We start from the raw sequence: 27996 nt of genomic DNA, 5'->3' as shown, positions 1-27996 counted from the left end.
GGAGACATCGCTGAGAAAACCTAGCACTACGGAAACGGATAACTCCATTGAACTAAAAACCCCTGAAAAGGCAGAGGTCATTTGCGAGTACGGAAATCTGGCCGACGCCATTTTCAGGTAGCGTTAGAAGTAATTTCATCGTGTTCAATGCGAGAAAGAAATCTAATTTCAGATTTAACAGCTATGGAAGATCACGAATACACCGCTCAATTAAAGGAACAGACTACTGAGGTTACTACTAATAATTTATGTAAGGGAGAAAAGGGTGTAGGTGCACAGTGCTATTGCTATTCTATAAACTGCAAAAACCGCAAGAATGGACTTGTAAAGGAAAAGGCATGGCATTTCACAAGTGAGTCACTTGTACTACTAGTTCTATTACTATTGCTCAAGTCTACGGCCACTACTAGTTGTGTTACTACTAGTTAGTACTGCCACTAGTTAGTTCTACTAACTAGTGGCAACTAACTAACTGACCTCGATAACCTATTTCAATGGGGACAGTCCAATGGTATGTTATTTAACGCCAAAAAGAGCACTATTGTTTCATTCGGGAAAACCTCTCTTACAGACAAATACCTCATAAATTACCATCTCGGGAACACCCCTTTAATCACATGTGACACTGTAAAATACCTTGGTGTGTACCTTTCAAAAGACAACAAGTGGAATACACTGTAAGGTTCCCACAGACCAATTCCCACGGATCCGAATTCCCACGATCGAAACAGATTTCAACATGACATTCATCCTAACATCTATACAGCTTTACTCAACCAGAAGATACATCTTACACCAACAAACTGACATTTTAAAGACAATCTATTAACGATCCAAATGAACATAGAAATACTCCGCCTAGGGTTGCATGACTATGTAAAATTTATCTAACCGAAGTAGATTAACTCTACCCATCTTGGCTCTCCGTTTTCCGAGTTTATGGTTTGAAGCAACCATAAAGCTATTTCACAGTGACCATCGGGATATATTTTTAGTATTACTTATTTCTCAAACATTTTAATCCGAACAAGGCGTGGCCTCACTCTTTCTATATATACGGCCCCTTCATTGTTATCCACAGCTTGTTGAATTAACCTCTGGAGACACATATACTCTTATTTTATTCTACTTTTTGGACACTTGTATTATTCTACTACTCACGCTCTCTCTCGAAGCCAGGTAGTTACCTACTGTGTTTTAGTTTCATGTTTTATCAGCCATTGTCTCACTTTTTAATTAACTTGTAAACTTGTGCTTATTTCCTTGTGTAATTAATAAATTATCCTTGTTTTGGTTTCCTTATAAAATAACTGGTTGATTGATTCCTTCGCGAACTAATTATCAACCATCTCAAGAGAAGACAACCACCAAGAACTAGGTCCTACATAATAATACGAAGATTGCCTCTATTTTTGGGCAAATCTTTACATTGGTGCCGAAACCCGGGAATAACAAAAGTAAATAGAATAATAATATTCCTTTGAGTTAAATAGAATTTGGGTTAGTAGTAACATAAATTGTTGGGTTAATAAGTTGAATGAATAGATAATTAACTTGCTTAAAAAGTAATTCAGATACTTAACTAGAATATCTTAATAAGCCAGTAACGGTAAATACACACAATGGCTGAGGAACAAGTAAAGCAGGCAGTAGTGGAGAGCATCCAGGCTTTTCGAGAGGAGATGATGACAGCACTTAGGGATGCGATGCAACATGCCGCATCCCAACAGGAACAGCAGATGACAGAGCTGAGGGCCGACCTGCAGGTGTCAGAGGAGAGGACCAGCCAGAGAGCAAAGGAGCTGGTGGACTCCTTGGCAGGGGTCGTGACCGAGACGTCAAGGGATATCCGCGAGCGGGTAAGGCAGGTTCGCAACCTGCACCGCACCGATCAGGAGGAGTCACCGATGGGGAGGTCCCGCCGACGGGAGAACCTGACAAGCCTCGAAGGATCGGAGGATGAGGATGTGCAGCTAGGAGGGCCATCTGAAGTAGGTTCTAATTTGTCTGGTGGTGTTGGGGTTACTGGTGAAGGGGAATTGATGCATGTTGGTGGTGGTGATTTTGGTGTTGGGAACTCCCGGCAAATTACCCAGAGGTCTGACGACACAGGGGGCAATCCCAGAGATTGGTTGAAATTTGCCTTGAAGGGATTTGCGGGGGAGACGGGTGATCTGACCTGGCCCGAATTCCTGTCAAAATTTGAAACCTGCTGTATTTTCAATAGAGTGCCAGACAAAAGCAAAACGGCAGTATTGGGTTTTTATCTATTGAGCATACCAAAAGGATACTACGACGAAATTATTCGGAAAGATAGAAATATTACTTACAAAGAGCTGTGCAATGAGATGAAGATAAAGCTGGGGGCAAGTAGAGGGTCAGATCAAGCTGCTCTTGAGATTTCCATGACCAAACAACTTCCCCGCGAGCCTGTAAAGGAGTATTACGAACGATTTAGGAAAGTTGTTACTGCTAGTGGGACCCCGTTGTCAGACCCCTTTGTATCTTTGCATTTCAAGCTTAACCTGGTAGATAACATTCGCAAAAACCTATTAACTGTCTCTGACAAGGCTATCGATAAGATAGTCAAGATGGCTTGCAGTGTAGAGACTGGGCAGAGGGCTATAGGCACCCTGCGCGGTCGGGGTGAAGGGTATGAATCGTCCGATAGCATGGGTATGGCTGATATACCCCAGAATCGGAGATTCACCCCTAAAAGAGCAGAGAGTCAAAATCTCCGCAGGGAGAAGGGTTGCTTTGAGTGTGGTAGCTTGCAACATTTCCGTAAGACATGTCCTTCCCGAAAACTTAACCATGGTGAGAGACAACACCCTTCCAACAGTATGCTAACTAATCACTCTCCTAGGGAGTAGGAGCCACCTCGCGGTTACCAACCTGATTGGGAGAATCCGCGCCAGGTACGACCTCCGGACTCCTACTTTGAGGGGGCGGCGTATTATCCCCCCTCGGGAGGCCATGGTTCCTGGGCCCCCGCCTCCTTTTGGCAACCCGAACACGCCGGGCGCTCCTATGCGCGGGCCGGGGGCTAGACCCTCCCGACCTCCGCATGGGCAGCGTTCAGGGCGGGCTCGGACCGCTAACAACTGTGCTGTGTTTGATGTCAGTTTTCTTGAGGTCGTGGACCTGCGGCCCGAGCCGAATGATGAGGGTGGCGTCGGTGGTGTAAAGGTTAGCACGGAAGCCTTGCTAGCAACGCAGGCACCCGGACACCCTCCTTCCGCACCTACAACAAGTAAGCATCAATACTCATTTATGCTGACTCTACTTATACTGATCATGACATGCCTGACACGTACATACATAAAACTTAAGAGGGGAAGCAACTCCCGTTCAGTGTTGATTACGATGACCAATGGATTGATAGGGATTATGTACAGACTAAATGGTAGACTCTTAAGGACTTATGCCATACTGATACTCCTTTGCCTACCGACTTGTGCGGCCACTACCCCTATGATTTGTCGTACGTCGAACCCAATTGCTCGGTTTAGACTACCTGAGACTCCAACTTGTGTTCTACCTTCTGCTGACCAGATACCTGAACCAACCCCCATGACTATTGAGCTATATAGACAGAACCATGCCCAATACCGGACCACCGCGATAGTGTGCAAAGTAGTACAGACCTTGGTGACTTCCTCCGCAAATTTTGTAGGCGGTAATAGGAAAAAGACCATTGACTACAAAACACAGCCTGTGACCTTTGACGCATGTGTAAGAATGAGAGACCAAAAAACGAGCGACTTTGGAGCAATGACTGAAGCAAATGGAGTCTACAAGACCGACAATAAGGTTGACATCAGGTACATATCCGGCTTTAAATGCTGTCAGACCTACTCCTTCACGGCCTCGAACGCCTACCTCTACGAGACCCTAGTCTTAAAGAGACATGGGGATGGCGAGGTTATGGAGAGCGTGGTTGGGGTAGTGTCACACTGTATTTACGAGCAAGGTACATGTAACCTTAGGGACGGGTCTTTCCTAATGTGGACCCCGGACGAAAATGAAACATGTGACTTTCTGTTTCAGAGGAAATAGGACGGACAAGCGCAAGCTAATACGTGGCTCTCGGAAGATGGTGAATTGGCACTGACATTCACCCGAAACACCACCTTCTCCATGAGTGCGCAGTGTGGCGGACAGCTCGAAATATCTGACCAGCAGATCGCCGTGAGGAGACCCCAGTCCAGAGGACGAAGGGAGGCAGAGCCAACTAAAGGGGGTCTGGTGGTCAGTTCGGAGCTGAATGCCCGCCTGCAAGCGGTGGAGTGGAGGATGAGAGATAACCTAGTTACCATGTTCCGAGCTGCCCTTGCTGCCACTTGCCAATACATGAAAACTACGACCAAACTACTAACCACTTCATTAGCAGGTAACCCCACCTTAGCTACTAGACTGTTGACTAAACAAACTTACTTGTTTGCGCGACTGACTGGAAATCTCATTACGGCTTATCCATGTGAGCCGGTAGACGATTACCATATCATCGCCTCAGACACCTGCAGTGACAGAATCCCTATGACAGTCATAATTAACGACGAAAACATGACTCTATTCATGGATACACACACGCACGTACTCAACAGAAACACTCATTCAGATGACTGTGCCTTAGATGTGGAATTACCTGTGGTGTTGAGCGATAAGGCTTATTTCTATCATCACCAAACCGGCACACTTACAGAAATAGGTAAAACTGACACACTAAATCTGGTCTCTCTGAATTACTCATCGACAGCCTTCCCACTTAATGGCACCATCATTCATAACCTTGTCTTGCATGACTGGAAGGAATTTGGACAAAAATATAGCTTAAATGACTTGCAGGGAGAAAATGCAAAGCAAAAAGCAGTTCTCGAATATCTAGGCATCTCTTCCCACGTCCATGCCGTCCCGCAGCAACAGGCTGGAACTATGGCCAGGTCCATAGTTAAAAAGGGAACTTTTGCTTTCTTAACAAATTTAAAAGAGGTAGACCTGAAACAATTGTGGATTTTTGTTTGTTGCATAATTGTAACGATAAAAAACTTGTGGCTGTTAATTAGAACTTGTACTCGCTGTAAGTCTCTTTTAAAGGAACCCAAGCAGAGGCTAAATAACTATATGTGGGGTGGTGGCACTAATGGCTCGGGAGCAAGTACTAACCTCTCGGTGCAGGTCAACCAGCAGGGCGCTGGGGAGATCCGCCAGGACTCAGCTGAGGCGGAGGGCCCCGCTGAGATGGCTCTCACGGCTCCGCCTTATCCTCCTTCCAGCAAGGATACTTCAACGACCAGTGAGTTGCATGATGGCGACCCGTCAAGAACGCTCCCTCGTCCGACTCGGAGACCCAGGAGGAGCCGCCCCAGGCGGTCGGCTAGGTTCGCTCCGACTGTACATGACCTCCTCTGCGGCTCTTCCTCCTCACACCTGTCCTTGACCCGCTTGAAGGTGAATGGGACCCCGATGGACGCCCTGATCGATACTGGAGCCCAGGTGAGTACCATGACCCAGGACCTCTGCAGCAAACTCGGCCTCTCCAGGTGGGTACGGAACAGTTGCAGGGCTATCCGCTCTGTAACAGGTAATGTAGTCAAGGGAATAGGCGAAGTGTATGCACCATTACAGTTTGAGCCGGAAGTGAGATGTAAAGGATTATTCTTGATACTAGCCAGTTGTCCCTACGACCTTATTATAGGCGTAGATAATCTTAAGAAGTTTGGTCACGTGGGGTTTGAATACACCTCCGGAAGGCTCAGACTTAGTTTTAATCCTCACCAGGTGCGTGCACTTCGTGACCTTGATGTATTAACAACCGACAGGGTGGACACCGGTAAACAACTAGCCACATTACACACAGACTTAGTTTTCCCTCCTATGACAGATTCAAAATTTACAGTACCTTGCTCAGAATTTGGCGGGAAAGTCACCGTCCTATTTGAACCGAGACATCTACATGAGGACTTGATCCTCTCAAGGTCAGTCAATCAAGCCGAGGGCCACTTTGGGTGCCGAGTGGTTAATACCAGTGAGAACCATGTGGTGGTGTACAGAGGCACGCCTTTGGGGGTGTTGGAGGCCCTTCCTGCCGAGTTTGTTTTGGACCAATGCACATTGGACCCGGCAATTTTGACTCCTCCAGGGGCGCCTCTCGAGGATGTGGTGTCTAAGGTAGACCTGTCCAAATCGGTTCTCACTGAAAATGAAAAGCATGATTTGCGAAAGTTCTTGCACACCAAATCAAGAGCTTTCGCCACACATGATTATGATTTAGGGAAAATCACGGGGTTAGCGGGTAGGGTATGTGATACGGGAGACACCTTACCCATCAAGAAAGCTCCCTATCGTTTGCCCGTCTCGCAGCGAGAACCGCTGGATCGTGAAATTCAGAGAATGTTACAGGCAGGTCTAATTGAGCCCGGAAACCAGTCAGCATGGGCATCCCCGGTCCTATTAGTGAAGAAGAAGGAAGGAGCTTGGCGACTGTGCACAGACTATCGGGCGATCAACGCTGCCACCAAGAAGCTGTGTCATCCCCTCCCCCATCAAGACTCCGTGCGGGAGATGCTATCCGGACAGGGCCTGTACACAACCATCGACCTCCAGAAGGCGTATTGGCAATTGGAGTTGGACAGCGAGGAGGATAGAGACCGCTCAGCCTTCGTCACCTACAACAACGTATGGAGGTACCGATGTTTACCCTTTGGCATGACTAATGCACCCAGTGTATTTCAACGAGCTGTCTCAGTTATACTGGGAAATCTTTTGTGGGTAGAATGTCAATGTTTTCTGGATGATATTTTAATCTTTTCACCCCCGAATTATGCTGAGCATAAAAGGCGGATTGGCAATGTTTTGGACAAGTTTATCCAGTATGGAGTGAAAATTAACCCTGCGAAATCTGTTTGGGCACGAGCTGAAGTGCAATACCTAGGGTACGTGTTTACGTCAGTAGGCAGTAAACCCGCCCCTGGCTTAGTGGAAAAGATACAAAGATTTCCCTCACCTCATGATTTACCCTCTTTACGCCGTGCACTAGGCATGTTAAACTTTTATCGAGCATATATCAGTAACTATAGTGAAAAGGCACAACCGTTAATAGACTTGTTGAAGAAAGATAGAACATTTACGTGGTCTAAAGAGTGTGAAGAAGCATTTACTTACCTAAAGGCGAGACTGGTCGAGTTTCTGGTGTTACGTTTTCCTAATTTCAGCCTCCCCTTTTTCTTACACACTGACAGCTCGGGTTATGCACTGGGGGCTCAGTTGTGCCAGTATGTCAAGGGTAAGTTGCATCCGGTGGCATACTATAGCAGAAGTTTAAACGAAACTGAGCAGAGGTACAGCACGTTTGAGCGAGAAGGCTTGGCCATCGTGGATGCTTGCACTCATTTTAGGCACCTTGTGCTGGGTTACCCCCTTACTGTCGTAACGGATCATGCACCCCTACAGTGGCTCATGACAGCAAATCATAAGAACTCTAGACTGGCTAAGTATTCTTTGAAACTTCAGGAGTACAACTTAAAGGTAGTTTACAAACCTGGTAAGACACATGTAGTTCCCGACGCCTTGTCCAGAGCCATTTACACAACTGAAAGGTTCGTGGACGCTACCGCTTTGTATTTGAATGCGTCTCCGACTGAGGTTGATGATTTTAGTAGGAGACAGAGAGAAGACCACTTCCTGGGACAGATTCTCGGCCTCCTACAAAGCGGGACCATTCCACATCAGCTGGATGTGACCCAGAAGCGACACCTCCAATTACATCGCGACAAGTACTCCGTCCATGGCCACGTGCTCTACTTCCATCCTGCCGGCAGCACTCGCCCGTTACTTTGCGTACCTGACTCCATGCAGCTTGACGTGTTGCAGGCATACCATTCCGGTTTGTTTGGTTGCCATGTTGGGAGGAAGCGCACCCTCGGACGGCTAGCCCAGAAATACTACTGGCTGGGAATGCACCAGACCGTTGCTGCCTTCGTGGAGGCCTGTGTACTCTGCAATCAGAGAAAGAGAACTCATTCCAAGCCGGTGTACCCACTCCAGCCACTAGGATGCGAATGCCCCTTCGCTAGGGTGAGTACAGACATGCTTGGGCTACTACCTGTCACTCAGCAGGGCAATCGGTACATACTGGCATTTCAGTGTTGCTTCACAAAGTACGTGGTGGCAGTACCAGTGCCTGACAAGGCCAAGGCCACAGTGGCCGAGGCTTTGGTTCAGCACGTGATATTGCCACTAGGCATGCCAGGCGTCCTGCTGAGCGACAATGGTGGCGAGTTTGTGAACGGGGTTATGAAGGAACTGACCTCCCTGTTGGGAATTGAGAAGAAAGAGACTACCCCATTTCATCCGGCCACTAATGGCCTCATTGAGCGTTTCTTTTCCACTTACAGTAATCTGATGGCAACCATGGTCAGCTCATGCCAGGACGACTGGGATAAGCTGACCCCCTTTGTCATTCACAGTTATAATAATACCCAGCATGCCAGTACAGGTTTTACTCCCACTTACCTCCAGTGCGGGAGGGAAATTGACATTCCTTTTGATCTATGTGTGCCTGCCTCTTTGCCTGAAACCTATAATGAGGATAAAAGTGTTGCCGAAACCACTCGTGAATTCTTAGCTGTAGCATGGCGTTTGGCAAGTGACAATATTGAAAGTGCTCAGCGCACGTACAAATTCTACCATGATATGCATGCTAGGCAACACAAATATGTGGTAGGAGATACGGTCTATGTCTTAGTCCCTCGCACCCTACCTGGGAAAGTGAAGAAATTCACGTCTCAGTTCCACGGCCCTTATGTCTTGACTGGCTTGAGAGGATTAAATGCTCGTGTTAAAGCTATGAATGTAGACGGTAATCCTACCGGAGTAGAGTTTGTTGTCCACTTAGAGCGCCTAAAAAGGGCTGCTTCTCCGCTTGCGCAATTTGTTAAACCTGCCTACAAGTCCAAAACATTAATCCCTGCACCAGATGGCCATGTAGATAATACTCTTTCAGACGGGCACGTGAATAACCAGTCACGCGCTCTTCAGCCTAAGCCCAGGAACCATACTTATAACCTACGGTCCAATACGCAGTGACACTCTCTTTTCTTCTAGTTTTTTTTGTGTATAATCATTTATGCGTATACTTACTGACTTTGAGATTGCGTACGATAGCGTAGTCCCTTCCTATTGGTTAGCTAATTTCTATTTAACATTTCATGCCCTTCGTAGCTATGCCGTCACGCTCAGTGACCGTGGCTTACGCCTGCTTGCCCTTGTTGTATGTATAACCCTTGAATTCTCGAATGCTACCCATGCAAATAAATTTTATTGTGAGTAATAAGTCACAAGTATGGGTATAGAAGAAAGCTATGCTGATTTATTGTATCTTGTAAAAACTTATCAGAAGCTACAAAAATGCTTCACAAAAAGAGGTGATGGTTTAATCTGTAGAACTATGTACGTGGGGTCGAATCCTGCCGCTCTGTGATTGTTTATATTTTATTCGCTGTTTGTTCTCTCTTGGTTTACCCTTTATACTTGGTTTCTCTTTGTGCCCGCCGTTCGTGGTGCCTTGATATGGATTTTTGCGCTTTGTTTGCGCAACCTTGTCTGTCTAGGATGCCGCTGTGTTTATTATTCCTGATGTGGCTGCACCTGTCAAACATGAAATTTATTATTACACTCTCGCCTCAGTTCATAAGGCGAGCGTATGAACGTTCGCGCTTGGTTGATTTTGGCAATACTCCTTAGTAATTAACCTGACTAACTATTCTAACCCAATCAATGTTGTAGCGCGATGGAGTACCCTGTACAAGTAGGTTATCGCCACAGCCTGACCGTGTTTTAATTTAATCTGGTTCACTTATGTTATGCTCATCAGCTTACCCAGCTGGTGGGCCACTACAACAACTTTCTATGACCTCATACTTCATATTATACTATGTAATCCATTGTCCCATGTAGGATATTCGGAACAGTACTAACCTGATGAGGTGGTGAATGGGGGTATCCGTAAGGACCCAGTAGCGTGGGTGTAGGGAGGTGATAGGTATCGTTGCAGGAAGTCGGAGGGTTCCTTTACGACTGACAGAATGCCTCTCGCAAAGAATGTATTACATACGACAAAGAAGATGTGGCACCCCGGTAGGGCCCAGGTACGGGAATGCGAGTTTCAAAAGGAGGACACGCGACAAAACCTTGCTGCCGAACCACCGACGGGGGTGGCGCCTATCCAGCATACTTTACTGAGATTAATTTGAATTGTTGGTTTGAGTAGTAATAATGTTTTTAGTTGAAACTGGAATTAAGCTGAGCACAGTTGCATTGCATGAATTTTATGAATGAATTTTCTTAACGGATTAAATTTTAAACAAATCGTAAACACATTTAACCAGGGTACCTTTTGGAAGAAGAGGCCTGGCTTTGGCCATGCGCATGCCATAAACATGGTTTAAGTTATAGGTTCCTACCCCTCCCCGCTTGGTTGACCTTGAGGAGACAGGTCCTTGAGATAGGACTTTGAGACCGCATGCAGACATTGTCGATGCCCTACGGCCCACCACAGCCAATAGCCACCATATATCTATCCTACAATAACCTTATGAGGCCTGTTCTACCACTGAGGGAGGCTCCTAAGTCATGAGAGCCATTGTCTCTGACCCGCCTCCCTCCAAATGAGTGAGTAGACAATATCTCGTGCAAGAGGAATGCTAGAGGTAGCAGCCAAAGTCACCCACCCTGCCAGATGAAAAAAAAAAAAATATGAAAGGAACACTTGTGCTGCTGTTTGTTTTTTTATTACTGTTAGGCGCAGAGAACCAGGAAGTTGCCTACTGCGTCAGCTGTCTACATTATCTACACTATCCGAGCTATCTTAACCTTCTACACTATCCAAACTGCCTATATCGTCTACATTGTCCCAGCTATCTAGATCTACCTGGCCTGCCTGACACTAAACTGGAGGCTAGATGAAGGTCAACCCCCAGGACAGTTGGTTAACAAGGCAAGTGTACGCCAATAACGTGAATTGGATTGGTGCATGGATGAAATCTTTGTTTGTCTAAGTTGGTTCTGTGTTTTTTTTTATGGCTTTCTATGTTTTTTTTTGGTTTTCCTTCTTATATGGTTTTCTTTTTGGTATTCCGTACATTTGGTTAGAGCTTTTGCTTTGACTTTGTGAGAACTTTTACTCCTGTAGTTTGTGTATTTTATTTTAGCCTGGCAGTCTGCTCTGGAGGACGGATAACCAACCCGGGTAGAGTTCGTGATTGTGGACGAATTGGGAGTCATGCAGCCCTGCGCTTATTTACCAGCCACCCCTGAGTGTACCAGAGAAACTTTATATCACCAACGATCGTTGGATTGTCCATATACGTATATATATATATCCAATACAAACTGCCATGTCCTTTTATGGAGTCGTCTCCCGTGCCGTTCGACTGGCGGATGGGGGAGGTGTAAGGTTCCCACAGACCAATTCCCACGGATCCGAATTCCCACGATCGAAACAGATTTCAACATGACATTCATCCTAACATCTATACAGCTTTACTCAACCAGAAGATACATCTTACACCAACAAACTGACATTTTAAAGACAATCTATTAACGATCCAAATGAACATAGAAATACTCCGCCTAGGGTTGCATGACTATGTAAAATTTATCTAACCGAAGTAGATTAACTCTACCCATCTTGGCTCTCCGTTTTCCGAGTTTATGGTTTGAAGCAACCATAAAGCTATTTCACAGTGACCATCGGGATATATTTTTAGTATTACTTATTTCTCAAACATTTTAATCCGAACAAGGCGTGGCCTCACTCTTTCTATATATACGGCCCCTTCATTGTTATCCACAGCTTGTTGAATTAACCTCTGGAGACACATATACTCTTATTTTATTCTACTTTTTGGACACTTGTATTATTCTACTACTCACGCTCTCTCTCGAAGCCAGGTAGTTACCTACTGTGTTTTAGTTTCATGTTTTATCAGCCATTGTCTCACTTTTTAATTAACTTGTAAACTTGTGCTTATTTCCTTGTGTAATTAATAAATTATCCTTGTTTTGGTTTCCTTATAAAATAACTGGTTGATTGATCCCTTCGCGAACTAATTATCAACCATCTCAAGAGAAGACAACCACCAAGAACCAGGTCCTACATAATAATACGAAGATTGCCTCTATTTTTGGGCAAATCTTTACAACACATATTGAATATATTTGTATGAAAGCATCACACATCCTTGGATTGTTAAAAAATACTATTAGTGATGCCCCAGTCGCAGTGAAATTGATTGCTTATAAGCAGCTGTGTCGACCTGTTCTTGAATACGCAGCCGAGGTCTGGGACCCTCATACAGCCACGCATTCCGACATGCTGGAACGCATACAAAATAAAGCTGTGAGGTTCATTAAAAATATTAAAAGCAGAGAGGTGTCCGTCTCAGAAGAAAAATTCATGTGTGGCTTAAAGTCTTTAAAACACAGAAGACAGCAACAGAGATTGTCTTTGTACATTAATATCGTATCAAACGAAGATACGTTTCCATCCATCTATGACACACTGACCGAAATGAACGCATCTACTCACTACATGACCACACGTTCTAACAATCTAAACGCCCTCTCCTGTGACTCTGGTCAGTTTTTGCAGGGATTCATCCTCAGGACATCTCGGGAGATCCGCACTGGGGAGATTGTAGCGGACTAACAAAAAAAAGACCTAGTGATCGGAGGGTCCCTCTCTTGCTTCTCATGAGGCTCTAGGGACTAAACATCATCCAGATCCAGATACTACACTAGTCACTGGGTGAGTGAGAGTCGATCAGTGTCACTACTGAGTGTACGAGTTTGACTGCATTTTGTCGGTGATTAGATAAATTTATAAGCTAGTGAGTGAAATATTCTTCCTTCAGAATGAAGGTTTTTTATTATTTAAATTTGGAATTTTTTTATAATAATATTTTGGAACTTCAAACCATTAGGTTATTTCTAAATATTGTTGTATGTGTATTTAAGTAATTTGCTTTACTCGAATAACACACTAACATCAATGATTAATGACTACAAGTTCCACTTCAATCTAAACTATGCCAATGTGGTTTATTATGTTTAGGCAAGCCGCCTTGTTGTTATGATTTACCAAGAGTGTTGCTCTATCTAGTTATCCCGTTAATTAGTTATGATAAGTATTTACAGGCTATAAATCAAAGACAACTAGAGAGCACATTGACTCACCAAAGTACTTAGGCTTGCGACTTGTTGCAGGGCTCGTCGGTACGTCTACCTCTGAGTGTTGTCCAACTTCAAGTCTGTGGAGCTCACTGAGATTGGGAGCTGCAGATTTCTTATTCTAAAATCAACCACTCAGAGGCAGTATCTAGAAACTGGTAGGCTGTCTTTACCCTTATTTGAGCCATAAGGGATACAATGCTGTGTGTCTTTCAAGGTTAAATTATTCATTCTTACATCAGCATTGGTTCCGTTGAAGTATGTATAATTAGATGGTAATACTTAGTTCATAGGATATGCCAGTCATGAATCGTGGCTTTTGTTTCGGAAGGGTAACTGCGTTAGCTATAGCCTACTATGTATAATTTGTAGTCCTTTGTTTCTATGTGCTAATCAGGTATACTAATTTTGCACATATCAGTGTGGAGTCCCAATTGTAGGACTTGACCTAGATCTTCAGTGTGAGACTAGCTATGTTGAATGTTAAGGTATAAACAAACTAGGCGATATTTAGAGCGATATCGCGCTGCGTGGCGCTAATCTGCGCTAGAATTCACCCAGCGTGCTCATCCAGAGCGATAACGCTAGACTTTCTCTGCACAACTTTATCGCTAGCGAGATGCATTTCGATTGGTTGGATTTTACAAGAATGCAATTTTATGGCGGGTAATTATTTCTTATCAATGTTCACCAACGTACAGCAGCGACAATTTGCTATTTTGTTAATATTGAAACATCTTCAGAACGAGCACTGAATTGTTCATAAATTTAATAATAGCACTCCCAGTCATGTGCACCATAACAAACAAAAATTACAAAAAATCCAAGTTGAAAACCAACATTTGGAATCAATCGTTGCACAGGTTGACCATCTTGAGAACGGTAAATATTTAATACATTAGGCTTAAATATAAAAAACCTCTACAAAATAAAATATGTATAAAAATGTGAAAAATATTACAGTTAAAAATGCAATAATCGTTTTTCTTATGTCTCCTTGTAATGTAGGCAGTGTACAATCCGTGAAAGTGAGATAGGTTTAATAACAAATGCGTAAGTTGTTTACGTCGTCGCCTAGACGGCGCCATATTGACTGACCTACATTTATTAACAACTCCGAAGAAACTAATGATACGGAATTTTATTGGCAGTTTGTGGGCGTGCCCATTATATCACTTGCTAGTGAATCGCTCAAGTGTGTTTATGCGCACGCTAGCGATATCTCCGCCCTCCTCATGACGCTCGCGATAAAATCGCCTAGTGTGTTTACACCTTTAGAGGTGGACTATGACAATCAATTATACTTTATTCTTATGAACCAAAACCTAATACACAAGTAGCAAAATTCTAGAATATAAGATAGATAACAAGTAGTAAAAGCTAAGTAAAATAATCTCTTACGCCAACAGCTGTATAGGCTCTTAAGCTCGTCTTGTACGTCTACAAGTGTCACTGTCATAAGAGGATGAGCTACCAAAATTGTTCGCTTTTATATGTATTCAGGATAGCCTGAGGACGGGTACGTGTAATGTTCGTATTATATCTTTGTGTTGTAGGAGTAAGTCTACTGGAGGGAACACTGTCTCCGAGCGTGTCATCTGAAGAGCGCTGTCTCTGTGTCTTGAAACTGGGATTGCATAATATTGCTTCCGTTGGCGCTGTGACATGTCATGGAAAAATACCGGCTCAGGGTGAGGGTAAGTTCAGTTATTTTTGGTAGTGCTTGGTGATGGGTGGATAGATGTAATTACTCCCAAATTCCTTGGCGGTCTCCGCAGGCGGTGTTGACGGTGTTGACTCAGCAGTTTCCAAGATTGATGTCTTCTAATTCTGACATTTCCAATTAGAGAATCTTTTTATGTCTTTTAGGTGTCTTGATGCTTGTACGAATTATATGCTTGTACTGCGGTCTGGCTACATTCCCTGCTGGTATCTTGTTTTCGAAGTATTTCCATACAACATTTCTCCCGTTGTTAAAGAACGATATGTCCTCATGTCGGCATTTCGTGGTAACGTTGCTGTTGGCATAACGGTAGTAAAATAAACAGAATATATAAAATGAAATGAAGTTATAAAGTTGTGGTTAGAATAACGATATTTAAAACCCATGTACCCGCGTTAATTAAAAAAAATTATATAATAATTCGTAAAACCAAAACCATGAATAAAATCCAAAAACATAAAGATGTTAAAAGTGGAACAAAAGAAAAAAAATTTTTTTTGGATTTTTTTCCAGATCAATAAGGTATATGTTAGTAGTAAAAGTAAATGGTTGTTAGTTTGCCTTGTGGTATATGCGAGTGTCAATTGTCCTTTCGGTGTCGCGTATTATTGTCCTGGTTTTTGTATTGCGTCTCCCTTGGCAAAGTAAACGGGTCCTCCCGTATGTCGGTATGTGTGGGTGGTTGTATGCGGCGGGTAGTCATTGGTCTTATGGTCAGGAAAGAAAGCTAAATCTTGAATTAGAAACTTCACATAACATTATAGCAAAAACTGGCGTGCCTCTCAGAATTCTAAAATCACAAAATAAATGTTATAACATGCATGACTCAGTTGCGTGTAAGACATTTTCACTTTCCACTGCTTGAGCTACCTACAGAAAGAAAAATTGTCCAAGCATATGCTTTCATCACTAACCTGTCTTATCCTAAAAATAGAAAGTCACAATAGAAGTTAATAGTTTTAAACGAGTTCGTTTTCTGGTATGTGCCGTGCCTATTTCACAATAAAGTCTATCCTAAAAAATTCAAAAGTCAATTTTCGTTACATGAGTGAGACACGCCAACCATTATTATATTCTTTTTGGGCTAAATTTAGCTCCCATCTCAAGGTTGAATGAATCGTGGTGTGTTTAATCAAATTAGGTAATCAATCAGCCACTATCAGAGATTGATAAAACCGTACGGCACGGTGTACCTGTCAAGGAAATATAGGTGTTAGTATGCGGTAATTGGTGTATAACAATTACTGGTAAAGCGTGGGTGTTCGCAAAGAGTCCATAGCGGCAGCAGGGTATAAATACAGAGTGGAGGCTCTCAACAGCATTTACAGAAAACATGGGAAGTAGAACATTTATTGACGCTGTAATAGCTGAGTTATTAGCATTTGCGAGAAGGTAAGTTGGGTAGAGCATAAGCGAGCAACTTTAGATTAAAGTCAGACATTATTATTATGTCAAGGTACTTACCAATTATGTATGAATCTGCGTTCTATATGGGTAGACTCAGTGAGATAACCGAGAGAGAATTCCCGGGTGCCCAAAGGCGTTCCACCTCGTATGCCAGCACACAGACCGAGGCCACCTCATCGGGGCTGTCTAGGCCGGTGCAGCGGGTTGTGCCGATGGCTAGGATGGGGGTGTCATTCTGGATGATGAGGCGTGTCACGGGGCGAGGAGAAAGGCTCCTCCGCCACTTGGAGGAACAAGCTAGGTGGGTCTTCATGGCGTGTTTATGTATATCCGTATCCTCTTGCCATCCTCTGTATCCGAATCAGTGGTTATGCAGAAGTTCCATGTCTTCATTACAGGCCACCAGCTCCGAGGGCATTTCCGGTAGGGGAGGAAAGCTCGGAGGAGGAGGAGGAGGTGGGGTCGACAAACCCGACAGAGTGTGGGCCGCAGTGTCTGGCCTGGGTCTGGAGAGGCTATAGGCGGTGCGTCCGCGGGGCTCGGTTTTGTACCGACTGGCAATTTTACCCACCAGGACCTCTGGTGCGAGTGTGCCAACGGGGTGTAATCAGTCCCTCTATTATTTTTAGCTCTTCCTTCCTCTACTGTGCACCTCAATACCTTGCGTAATAAATCTTATAAATAGCTGAACTTATTTGTATGTGTTTTAATCGGCTGTCCTTTGTAGTTTACTGGAGGAAGCTGCTGTGGCTGTCAGGTTGGGGTGTGTAGGAAAATAATGGTTGTCAATTAGTCATTATCATTGTGTCGTTGATTTTGTCAGTCGTAGCAGGGATATTTTGTGATAAATCATGATGACCTTGAATCTAGTTAATCAACGCTTGACTGTGTGATGATGTATTAGGTGTAGTTAGCGTGTAGTTGTTCTATTCCTGTCTGGAGGTCGCTTAATGGTTTGCGCAATCGTTGGTCTTGAAGAGTGGGTGGAGCTACTGGTTGACTGGTGGGAAGATATTGGCCAATGACGGAGCCCGTTTGGTGTCATATGATCAGTATACTGTCCTTCGGCGAGTTCTTAGTCCTGTTCCCTCCATTCTTCTTTGTGTAATTGAAGGAGAAAAATGTACAGGGTTGTGTCTCTTTTGGTTATACTTTGGCCGTTGGTTTGGCCTTATCCCATCACGGAAGCGGTAAGTTCATTTCTTTAATCATATGCGTATGAGTGATTACTAGATGATGGTAGTTCGTGCCGGTGGACATTTTTTGGATTGAATCTTTTTAGCCATGTGACCTCACTAGGTGCACTTGTTTCGGCAAGGTTAGCGCATGTATAGGCCTGACAACCAGTGCACCCACGGCAGATGTTACCAGCGAGGACACCTGGGGTACGGTTATGGCTGGAGTGGGCACCATCATAACGCGTCTCACTGTCCCGACTACTTGTAAGTGGGAATTTTTTCTTTTGTTGTTTTCGTCCGTTTTCTTATTCCGTCGTGCCTTATGCCAGTGCTAATGCTTCTTGTCACTATTGGTTCCTTGTAGTGCCTGACGCTTCAACTGATCCGACCTTACGTCAATCCTCGGGGTGACCTTCTCACTTCGTAATGGGAGAAGCTGTCACGCCTGATCTCCCAGTGGTCGTCGGTAGGTTATTAAACTTGTCTTAATTGTGGTCTCATGTGAATGAAATTGAGTTCCAAAAAAAATTATTTTTCTTTTTAAATGGTTGTCTCGAGCGTGTAGTGGTTATTGTCTTCTTTTAGATCCCAGGCTCGTGGTGTCTCTCTGTTTGGGGGGTGTGGCGGTGATCGTTATCATTGTTATTGTTTGTTGTTATAGAAGGAAAAAATAAAATATGTTGAACTTTTTGTTATTGTTGTTCTGTTAATCATAATCCTTGGGGTTTAATTCTTGAGGAAGAATTTGTCTTAGTCCAAAATCTTGTTCCGATCATGTAGGTAAGAACTACAGCTATTCGTAATATTCGAAATCTTCTATCCGCTTGGGCTTCGGGCTTCTTCGGAGTCCGTGAGCTCTCTCTTTCTTTCGTTCCTGTTCATAGCTAGGTGGCAAGGTTTGGCTATGATTTTCTGTTGATTGCATGAATTATGTTTCAGGTTCATATACGTCATCTTGATTTATGTCTGTCGTCAATGGTTGATTTTCTGTTTCAGGTGAATTGTCGTAGTGGTGCTCTTCATCGGGTTCTATTATTTCTCCTGGGAATTGGAAACGTACTTTATTTGCCGACGATTCGCCGTTTTCCGTCGTATCTTCTAGTAAGTGTGAATCAAACTGTTCGTTATCTTCCTGTGGAGTGCTCTCTTGTACCTTAGTTCCATCCTGTTCCGTTTCGTCTTGTTCACTATCTGTTCCTTCTGGTGAGTTTAATTCGAGAGTGATGTCTGTGTGTTCTCCTCTAATCAGTGGTCCAAGGTGTGGCTTAAGCATGTTAAGGTGTACTGTAATGGCTGGTTGGTCCGGGCGGTCGAATGGCTGAATGGTTGCGTTAGTCTCGGTCCTGCTCTTAATAACGTAGGCGTTTTTCCATCTCTTGATAAGTTTTGATGTCTTTTTCTTATAACCTCTCTTGTCACAGTAGAGGACATAATCTCCTACTTGTAGTGAACTGGGTGTAGCCTTTTGATCGTAGTAGCTTTTCTGTCTGGCTTTCCCCCCTTTTCATTAGCTCTCTAGCTTTTTCCCAAACTGCTGTCATCCTCTCGTGTAATTTTGACTTGTATGTGCCGTCGTCCGCTTCGATTGGTTCTGGTGATGGTTTCGTTAAATCGTAGGGTAGTCTCATCTCTCTGCACATTAGTAGTGAGCTGGGTGAGGCTTGTAGAATAGTGTGCTTGGATGAGTTGTGTGCGAGTTGGCAAAATGGTATGTACCGAGGCCAGTCCTTATGGTCGCTCGGGTTTACGAAGTGTGATAGCATGTTTGCTATTGATTTGTTGTAAATCTCAACCTTTCCGTTTGTCTGTGGTCTGTAAGGGCTGGTGAATCTGTGTTCCACTCCTAGAAGTCTGTTAGTTTCTGCGATCATTTCGCTCATGAAGTTTTTAGCACGGTCGCTCAATAGAATCTTTGAAGCTCAATATCTGTTCTACGTATACTTTAGCAACTGTTGTAGCTAGTTGATCTTTAGTGGGTATTATCTCTGTCCATTTTGTGAAGTGATCTGTGAAAGCGAGTATGTGCTTCATTCCACATGAGCTCTCTGTTAGCGGTCCTTGAAAGTCGACAGATAGGACTTCAAATGGTGCTTTAGCCCTCTGGGTGCCAAGTGGTACTCGTGTAGGTACATGCGGGCTCTTTCTTTGTTGACAGGAATTATAGTGTCGAATGTAATCTTCCACTTCTCGTGACATTGCTGGGAATCAATACTTCTCCTTGAGCTTCAACAAAGTTTTCGTCACTCCTGGGTGCATGGCTGTTAAGCTGTCATGGATAGCGTAGAGTAGAAACGGTCGCTGCACTGCAGGTATGGCAAGCAGTAATTTCTCATCCTGTTTTCGGTACAAAACTTTTTTTAGCACAAAATTTTCGCTGTCTGTAACAATTTCTCTTCTTGCTTTTCCTGCGTCTTGAGGAAATTTAGATTTTGTGAGATATCTCCAAATAGGTCCTAGAAAGAAATCTTTCTTCTGATCTTCTCTCATGTCGATATCTATTGCTGATGACAGTGAATCTGTGTTAATGGCTGTGACCGCTCTTGATAAAGCGTCTGCCACTTTATTTTGACTGCCTATCCTGTGATCTACTTCAAAGGTGTAGTCTGAGCGTTGGATAGCCCATCTGGCTAAGCGTGGAGATAACTCCGGCTCCTTCAGGATGTAGGTGCATGCCGCATTGTCTGTGAAGATCTTGAAAGGCACATTCATCAGGTAAGATCTGTAGTGTTTAACCGCTGTTACTATGGCGAAGAGCTCTTGTTCACATGAGTCCCATTTCTTCTCGGCTTCATTCAATGTTCTGGAGTAGAAAGATATTGGGTGTTCTTTTCCGTCGGCTTGTCTTTGTGATAGTACTGCTCCTATGTTAGTAGACGATGCGTCTGTAGTCAGGATGAAGGGTTCTTCAAAGTTTGAGAAGCTAAGTATAGGGGCGGTGGTGATACGTGACTTCAGAATTTGCATTGCTTCTTCGCATTCTGGGTTCCATTCGAACTCTTTGTCTTTACTTGTCAGCTGTATGATGGGTGCAGCAGTTTTTGAAAATCCTTTTATAAATGTCCTGTAGTAGCCAAACAGTCCTAGCAATCTTTTAGCTTCTGCCTTATTCTTAGGTGTGGGGAATTTATCTTCTCCGTGTTGTGTGGTGTGACTGCTATACCTTCTTCTGATACGATGTGTCCTAGATACAAAATTTCTCTTTTGCAGAGTTGGCTTTTCGATGGTCTATACTTCATTCCGGCAAAGCTAAGACGGGTGAATACGGTTCTCAGTAGCTGGATGTGTTCTTCGAAAGTCTTTGATGTCATCAGCCAGTCATCTAGATAGACACAGCTGCTGCCTTCGCTAATCAGGTCCGCCATGATAGCCAATGCTAGTATTGTAAAAGTAGTTGGGCTGCCTGACATTCCTTGTGGCATGGTATTAAACTCGTAGCATCCGAATGGAGTTATGAAACCTGATTTTTCCCTTGAGTCTTTGTGTAGAGAAACTTGAAAGAATCCTGAACACAAATCTATCAAGCTAAAAAACGTCTTCCCATGCATGATCTCTATTGCGCTGTTGATTGAAGAAATGGCCATGGACTGCTTCACTGTGGCAGCGTTGAGTTTGCGGTAGTCTACACAGAATCTCCAGTTGCCATCTTTTTTCCGTACTAAAATGACTGGGGATGCCCATTTGCCTGAGCTAGGCGAAATGAGATCTTTTTCTTGCATCTGATCGATCTGTTGTTTGATTTCAGCTCTCACTCCTACTGGTATGTTATATGGCTTGCTCCGTATCGGCATGGTACCTGGTAATGTTTCAACAACGTGCTCTACTATTGATGTTCGTCCAAGCTCGGTGATTCCTTCTCCAGCGATGTCTGAAAACTCGTCCACGAGCTCTCAACTCGTTGAACTGTTCTTCCGTCAAATTCATCTTTGAGATATCTAGCTGGTCACTTGGAAAGGGGCGGAGCTTCTCCAGTTCTGCAGGAGTTGTCGGCACACTGAGCAATCGTGAGTCTTCATCTAAGCTTTCTATATTTCCAACCACGGTGACTTTCTTCAGCTCAAAATGTGTGCTGATTGGGTTGATAATAGGGATTATTATCTTCCCTTGGTCAACTCGGGTGGCTGATCTGCCAATCATTAGTCTTTTCAGAGTGTCAGTGTTTCCTTCAAATAAGCAAAAATTGTGCCAAGTTTGCTCATTAAATCTGTTCCTAAAATTACTTCATGTGAGATACCATCTGCTATGTAAAACCGATTTTTTCTATCCATTCGCCTCCGATGTTCAAAATCACTGTTGATCGTCCGATGATATGCAAAGTGTCTTTGGTTACGCCTGTAGCTGTCAGGTCGCTTGGTTGTAAGTGTAGATTCAGTTCGCGAGCAAGTCTTGTATTGATCAGGCTTATCGTGGCTCCTGCGTCGAAGAGTGACGTGCAGATAAATCCGTTGATCTTCACATCTATTGTGGCTCTTCTACAATCTTCTCTTGAGGCGTTGGTAACACCGTTAACCTGTTCGGAGTGTCTTCGGGGAGTTTGTATATTGTATGCCTGCGAAAAGTATTCATTCCATGCCCTCAAGCATTCACGCTCTTTGTCAGTTGCTCCTGGTCGTGAGATTCGGGTACGTAGGGTTTATATGATGGAGGTGCACTGCTTAAGTCTTCTGATGATAATTCGATTTCTGAGTCCTCCGGTGGTGCGGATGGGTCATCACCGGACTCTGTTTCAGATTCGTCTTCTCGTCCTGGCATATCGGTTAGTTCCAGTGCCGTCTCCACATCTAAAGCATTTACCGTTGCACTCTTCTTTGCTCTGTACACAAAGCATCCTTTTGTGATTCCTCCGATGACTGTTGATAAAACCATTAATGTAAGAACGATGTTACAAGCGAACGTCCATTGCTTGTAACCTGAGGCTACGTGTTCTCCAAATCGAAAGCTGAATAGTGATGAGCCAAATAGTTTCTCTCTGCTTTCTACGGTGTTGTAATGTAGGGTGTTATGGCGGTTCGTGACGGTTCCCATAGCCTTTAGTGCTCTTTTCTGTCTGTCTAAGGTAGATAGGAGTTCATTCAGTCCTCCGTAATCGTCTGTGTTTGACCATCCTAACACATGGGCTCTGCTAAATATGGTTTCTTGTATTTGTAGAGGCTGAGGTTGATGTCCGGAATGCTCAATTTGGTGGCTTCCCTTATTGGCGAAATCGCTCCGTTCGGAAAGTACTCAGAAATTTTACCTTCCAGCATCATTAATGTGCCTCTTTTTGTCTTGCAGTTGACTGTATAGGTGTATCACATTGTCTTTTGGATTAAAATATCCAATTTTTTCTGTTCCGGCTATTTTGATCTTCATCGGAATAAATTCTGTGCCATTATTCTCTTCTATTGGCAGCACTTCATATTGACTGTAGTTAAGTATGGTACAAGGGTAAACTTGGAGGAAACCCGGACCTGCTGTAGCAATAACGTTTGGCTTGTCCAGTAAATATCTTGCGCTGAGTGATGGATGTTCTCCTAATAGCATGGTAACTATCTGTAAAGTCTCAGCTAGATTGTGGCAGGCGTAGAAGTAAGCTGACCAAAATAGTTCTTGAGTCATCTTAGTTGGCTGGCAGGCAAGTGACTGTAGCATTGTATTGAAGAAGGCAGCGCTTTGACCCACTGCTGATACTCTTGCCTTTATCGTATCGTTAATTGTGACATTCGTCAATGGTGTAAGAAATTTCACTATAAGGCCTTGGTCCGAAAGCGAAACGTTAGAGTTGTTACAGTCCTTATGTGAATTCAGTCTCGAGTTATAAAATGTTAGAGCTAAATCTCGTTTATTGGAGACAAAATGTGCGTCGAAAAAATCTCCTTCTTCGTTGAACCATTGAGTGTATTCACATGTTTCGACTATGTTCAGGTCCCACATAAGCATTGATCCATCGTTTAATTCACAATAGCCGTCGTTGTAATTGCAGTGGGGGGTCCTACCACACAAAGTTGTCGTCAGAATAGTCACTTTTAAAATCACTGTCGTCACTTTTAAAATCACTGTCGTCACTTTTAAAATCACTCTCACCTTTTTCAAGTTGGTAACCAAAACAACCTCTTTCTTCACATTCGTTATTTTAATACAAATATCCATTCTGGTGGCACTGGGTTGCGTTAAAAACCTGAAACTTGCTCAGTTTGAACTACTGCTAACCAAAAGCATGGCTCAACCAGCGACCTTCACAAACTTATTAGTGATGTTTGGGAGCGTTGCTGATTACTCCGCGAAGAGTGACAGCCGTCTTAGGTTTTTAGGGTTACCTTTCTTGTACTGAAAATAGACCGATATTGGCTTTAATAATCACTGTCAGTCACAGACTTGGAAACGGATTTGCTGTCAATGTCGTGGCATTACATTGTTGTTTACTTTAATTATTTGGCAGTCTATAAATGCTGGGCCAGATGCTCCGAAGCAAAACTAGTGAAGTTTCGGTTGAACGTGTTGATTTATGGACAAATAATAAGTTAGTAAAGGTAACAAATTCACGTAACAAATTTTTCGTTGGTTCTAACTGAAATCACGAAATGATTGAAACACACAGAATTATTCTGCGCTGCTAGAATCATGCTAGCGAGCACGATTCCAGCAGCTTTTGCAATTAGTATAGTCCAAGAGACGTATAATTACACGCAATAATAGTATAAGTGCAATTCAACATAGTACACACGATGCAACTGCTTAGATTGCGTTACTGTATGTATTTATTGTTTGGACGCTATAGCTACAAATTGTTTGTTTTTTAATTAGATTTCCTTTTTAGCAGCAAAAGTTTTGTGGTAAAAAATGTTGCCATTTTTAGCGCAATCAAGTCGGTCGCATCGTATTTACTATGGTGAATTTTCTTAATACCTTTCTTGCGTGTCGCATTATGTTCTCGGACTACATGTATCTTAAAATTTGCTAGAGTCGTGCTCGCTAACCAACAATAGCTCAACTTAAACAGTTACATCGTGTGTTCTATGTTGAATTGCTTTCGTACTTTTATTGTGTGTCGCGATACATGTCTTGGACTATACTACTTGCTACAGCTGCTAGAATCGTGCTCGCTAATAATTTGTTTAATCTGAAGTGTTTCGTCGACGAACTCGGTTGGTGTAGTATATGCTTAACATTAAGCTATACCTTTAATAGTTGAAGTATTGTATCAGCTTCTCAAGCACGTCCAGCAAGCTCACCGTCCTAGACAAGAAGGCCTTTCTGATATCTCCGTCAGCTGTTGACCAGCTTCGCCAGTACTTTGTGACCTTCCGTTAGGGTCAATGCCGTTTTCACGATACCCTACACCTCCCATTTAAGCTTCCTTCCGGGGTGCCCTCACACCCTCTCTACAAACATAAATTGTGGGATATTATGTAAATATCCGAGGCTTTTCAGTGATTAGCCGGTAATGCAAGGGCTGGCTATCTTGGGAAGCCAGGGCTATGGAAAAGCTGGCTTTTCACGAAAAGCACCAGCTTAAAGCAAGGAAAAGCTGGGAGACTAACAGGTCTCGCTATATAAGCAGGCGTTAAACAGATGCTTGGCAGAAGGCTCAGTGGAGAGCAAGTGAGCTGATCATCTGTATTGCCGTGCTTCTACTGACAAGCAATTTGCGCTGTTGAGATCCATTGAGTGGCAGTGAGGCTGCTGATTTGGTTGCCTACGGGTTGGCAGATTTGTACTGCCGTGAGATCGGTGACAGCGTTCTGCTGTGGGCGTGTATCGCCGTGGTGGTGAAGGCTGGTGGCAAAGGGGAGGTTGGTGTGTCATCGGAGCAGCTTGGTGCTGCGCAGAAGTATCCTCGTTATATTGCTAACAAGCTATTTCGACCTTGGTCAGGGCTTTTGAAGCCGAGTAGCCAACTTAGTTGGTGGCCATACCTGAGGGTATGGAGTCGGGGAGCGAGGGCACTGGTCCTCCCCCTGAGGGCCAGGAGGGCCGGAAACCAGCGCCTGCTGATGCTGGTCATTCAGGAGTAGGTGCACAGGCACCGGCTTCGATGCGGTTAGATGCTGGTGTTTTGGCCAGTATTCTCAATCAAGCTCGGGGGCCGATTTTGGATCGGCTGAGCCGGCAGTTGCCCCGGTTCACCGGCGATGGGCCAGTGGAGGTGTCTGCATGGATCGCTGACTATGAGCGACTCTGTGCTCTGGAAAGAGTTGCGCCGATGGAATTCCTCCCATATATGCTGCAAGGCGGGGCTGCCCGGCTATATAGCCGTATGATGGTGGGAGAGGCCTCCAGCTGGGAAGTCGTTAAGGCTGCACTGGTAGCCGAGTATGCCATGCCTCGACAGGAAGCATGGCGACAGTTTGTCAACTGCCAGTTTGGTGCTGGCGATACAGTTGACGTTTATTTGGATTGTTTGGAGTGATTCGGGAAGAGACTGGGGATGTCCTCAGATGATCTTGGCTTTAGAATCAAGTTTTACGAGGGGCTCCCATCTTCCGTTTACGAGTGGGCCATTGCGCATGAACACGCATACTCGGCCGATTTTGGGTCTGCTGGCCTGTGTGCGATATCGCTTGGTTTCGCGGAGAGCTGCGGAAGCTCGCTCACGTAGAGACTCGAAAAGAGGTCTCGCTGCTGTTTCTAAGCAGCAGGGAAGCAGTTCCGGCTGTTTTCGGTGTGGTGGAAATCACCGTGTAAAAGCCTGTCAACAGAACAGACTCGGACGTAAGAGCGCCGCAGGAAAGAAGTCAGAGGCTTCTGCCAACAGAGGTTGCTTTAGGTGTGGCAGCACTGAGCACCTCATCGCTAGCTGTCCGAAACAGCGAACCCGCGATGACTTAGCTGCCGGGTCTGCCAGTGGTGGATTGGGTTTTCACGAGGAGGGCGCAGACAGAGGCGGCGCGTCCTCTTCGATGGAAACGGAGTAGCACGCATTGGTACATGCGTGCGGTCGGACAGTTTGGTATTGTCTGGGGCAACTGGTAGGGCTATGTGCAGTAGTCGTATGCCAGTTGTTCGGGCTGTTTTTAACGATCATTGTTTCATGTGTCTCGTAGACACAGGAAGCGAGCGGACATTGGTGAGTCCGCGGGTGGTGGTGAGGCTTCCTATTAGGCCAGGCCAGCCTTTTGTTCTAAGGTTATATTTGTAGAATTTAATAGCTGTTTTATGCGCCGGTTTTATCGATAAATTGTTGCAAAGTTTTGGCTTCATCAAATTTTTTTCTCTGCTAATTATATTTGATTTCTTGCATAGTTCAAAGCCAAGTTATAACAAATTATATTATTAAATTGTAAAGCAATTATATTGAAAGGTGTTAATGTGACACTTTCAGTTTTTTGTAGCTGGCTAAAGACTACAAAAATAATTTTTAAGAATTTTTCGAAAGAAGGTACGGTGTAAAAGGAAGCTGGTATCTGAGGATTTTTAGTTTAAAAATGCACTACTATCAGCGTGAATACAATATATTATACAGTAATTGAGAAAATTTCCAGAAAATTAATTTTTTTCGATTCCTAAAATTTTCTCTACTGCAGGCATATGACTTAGAATTGTCCAGAGTACCAAGCCAATTTGTAGCGCAATTTAAACATTGGACTAGAATGCAAAAAAGCTGTGGCACTTGCATGTAATTTGTTGCAGATCTTTAAATGCATATTCAGTAACAAGCTAAAAGTTTTCTTTACAAGTTAATATTTTTTGCTTTTTGTTAGCCTACAAATATCTATCTATTATATCAAAGAACTATCTATTATATTTTTCACTATTCTATATTTGAGCGCATAGTTTTATCCCACGACCAGACACGAGCGATGCGAGTGTGTTTTGGAGCTTTATGATAAATAGATATGTGCACACAACTCCCGAAAAGTATTCACCAACAGCCATACCCAAACCCTTGTACCAAAATCCCATTAAAAAAATTTAAATGCTTTTTTTTGGAGTCATTTTAGTATAATAATGATACAAAACACCTATACACCTATTTAAATAATTATGTTACCAAGTCTTTGAAAATTGTCGACAATATCCTAAAACTTACCCTTCTGGTCGGATAATACCTAACTAGAAAGATTCATTTAGCCTAAAGTTGCCATTAAAGCGTGACAAGCCTTTTTAATCAAAATTAAGACCAGCCAAAAAAACGCCCATAAAGCCGTGCGACAGATAGTAAAAAAACGTGCACATTTCACTAGTTTATGGTATTATCCAATTGCCAAAGGTTTCGAAGGTAAGATTACAAGTATCCTACAATGTAAAAGAGAGGAGACTGGACTGCGTGACCTTTCACTTATCTAACAAAACTATTTCTATAATTTTCTATATGAACTTTTCCTAAACCCTTTATATGTCTCCTTTTCTATATTTCTATTATTATATATTTCCTTTGTTATTATTTCGTATACAAAATACTTTACATATACTTATATATAAATCTATTTACAACATTATTCTATATCATATACCATTATTCCATTTCTATTACTTTATATA

At 43.5% G+C, this 27996-nt stretch overlaps 1 protein-coding gene and 1 long non-coding RNA gene across 4 annotated transcripts; one reads left to right on the top strand and one right to left on the bottom strand.

The window, feature by feature from the left end:
- Positions 1-92: 92 nt before the first annotated feature.
- LOC137398618 (uncharacterized) lies at positions 93-21533 on the top strand. Of its 3 annotated transcripts, XR_010978980.1 has the most exons (10): positions 93-231; positions 14787-14927; positions 16452-16661; positions 16759-17802; positions 17903-18004; positions 18535-18639; positions 19694-19847; positions 20135-20250; positions 20746-20891; positions 21281-21533. XR_010978980.1 is itself a non-coding variant. In XM_068084784.1 (4 exons), the coding sequence occupies exons 2-4, from the start codon at positions 14896-14898 to the stop codon at positions 17027-17029; spliced, it is 507 nt and encodes a 168-aa protein (XP_067940885.1). In that variant the 5' UTR covers positions 93-231; positions 14787-14895; the 3' UTR covers positions 17030-17050. The 3 variants fall into 3 exon arrangements, 2 of the variants coding, with proteins under 2 accessions (XP_067940885.1, XP_067940886.1); XM_068084784.1 differs by lacking the exons at positions 17903-18004; positions 18535-18639; positions 19694-19847; ... (1 more) ...; positions 20746-20891; positions 21281-21533 and having other exon boundaries at positions 14787-14921; positions 16759-17050; XM_068084785.1 differs by lacking the exons at positions 93-231; positions 17903-18004; positions 18535-18639; ... (2 more) ...; positions 20746-20891; positions 21281-21533 and adding an exon at positions 285-352 and having other exon boundaries at positions 14787-14921; positions 16759-17050.
- On the bottom strand, positions 2939-6191 carry LOC137398556 (uncharacterized). Its single transcript, XR_010978962.1, has 4 exons — positions 5903-6191; positions 5167-5575; positions 4438-4520; positions 2939-3244 (listed from the first exon to the last, which is right to left on the bottom strand). It is a non-coding gene; the product is annotated as an uncharacterized lncRNA (long non-coding RNA).
- Positions 21534-27996: the final 6463 nt, after the last annotated feature.

Source organism: Watersipora subatra, chromosome 6 (assembly GCF_963576615.1).
Source record: "Watersipora subatra chromosome 6, tzWatSuba1.1, whole genome shotgun sequence".
Classification (NCBI taxonomy): Eukaryota; Metazoa; Bryozoa; class Gymnolaemata; order Cheilostomatida; family Watersiporidae; genus Watersipora; species Watersipora subatra.
Note: the sequence above shows the minus strand (reverse complement) of the source record. Positions and strands in the feature narration are given on the sequence as shown.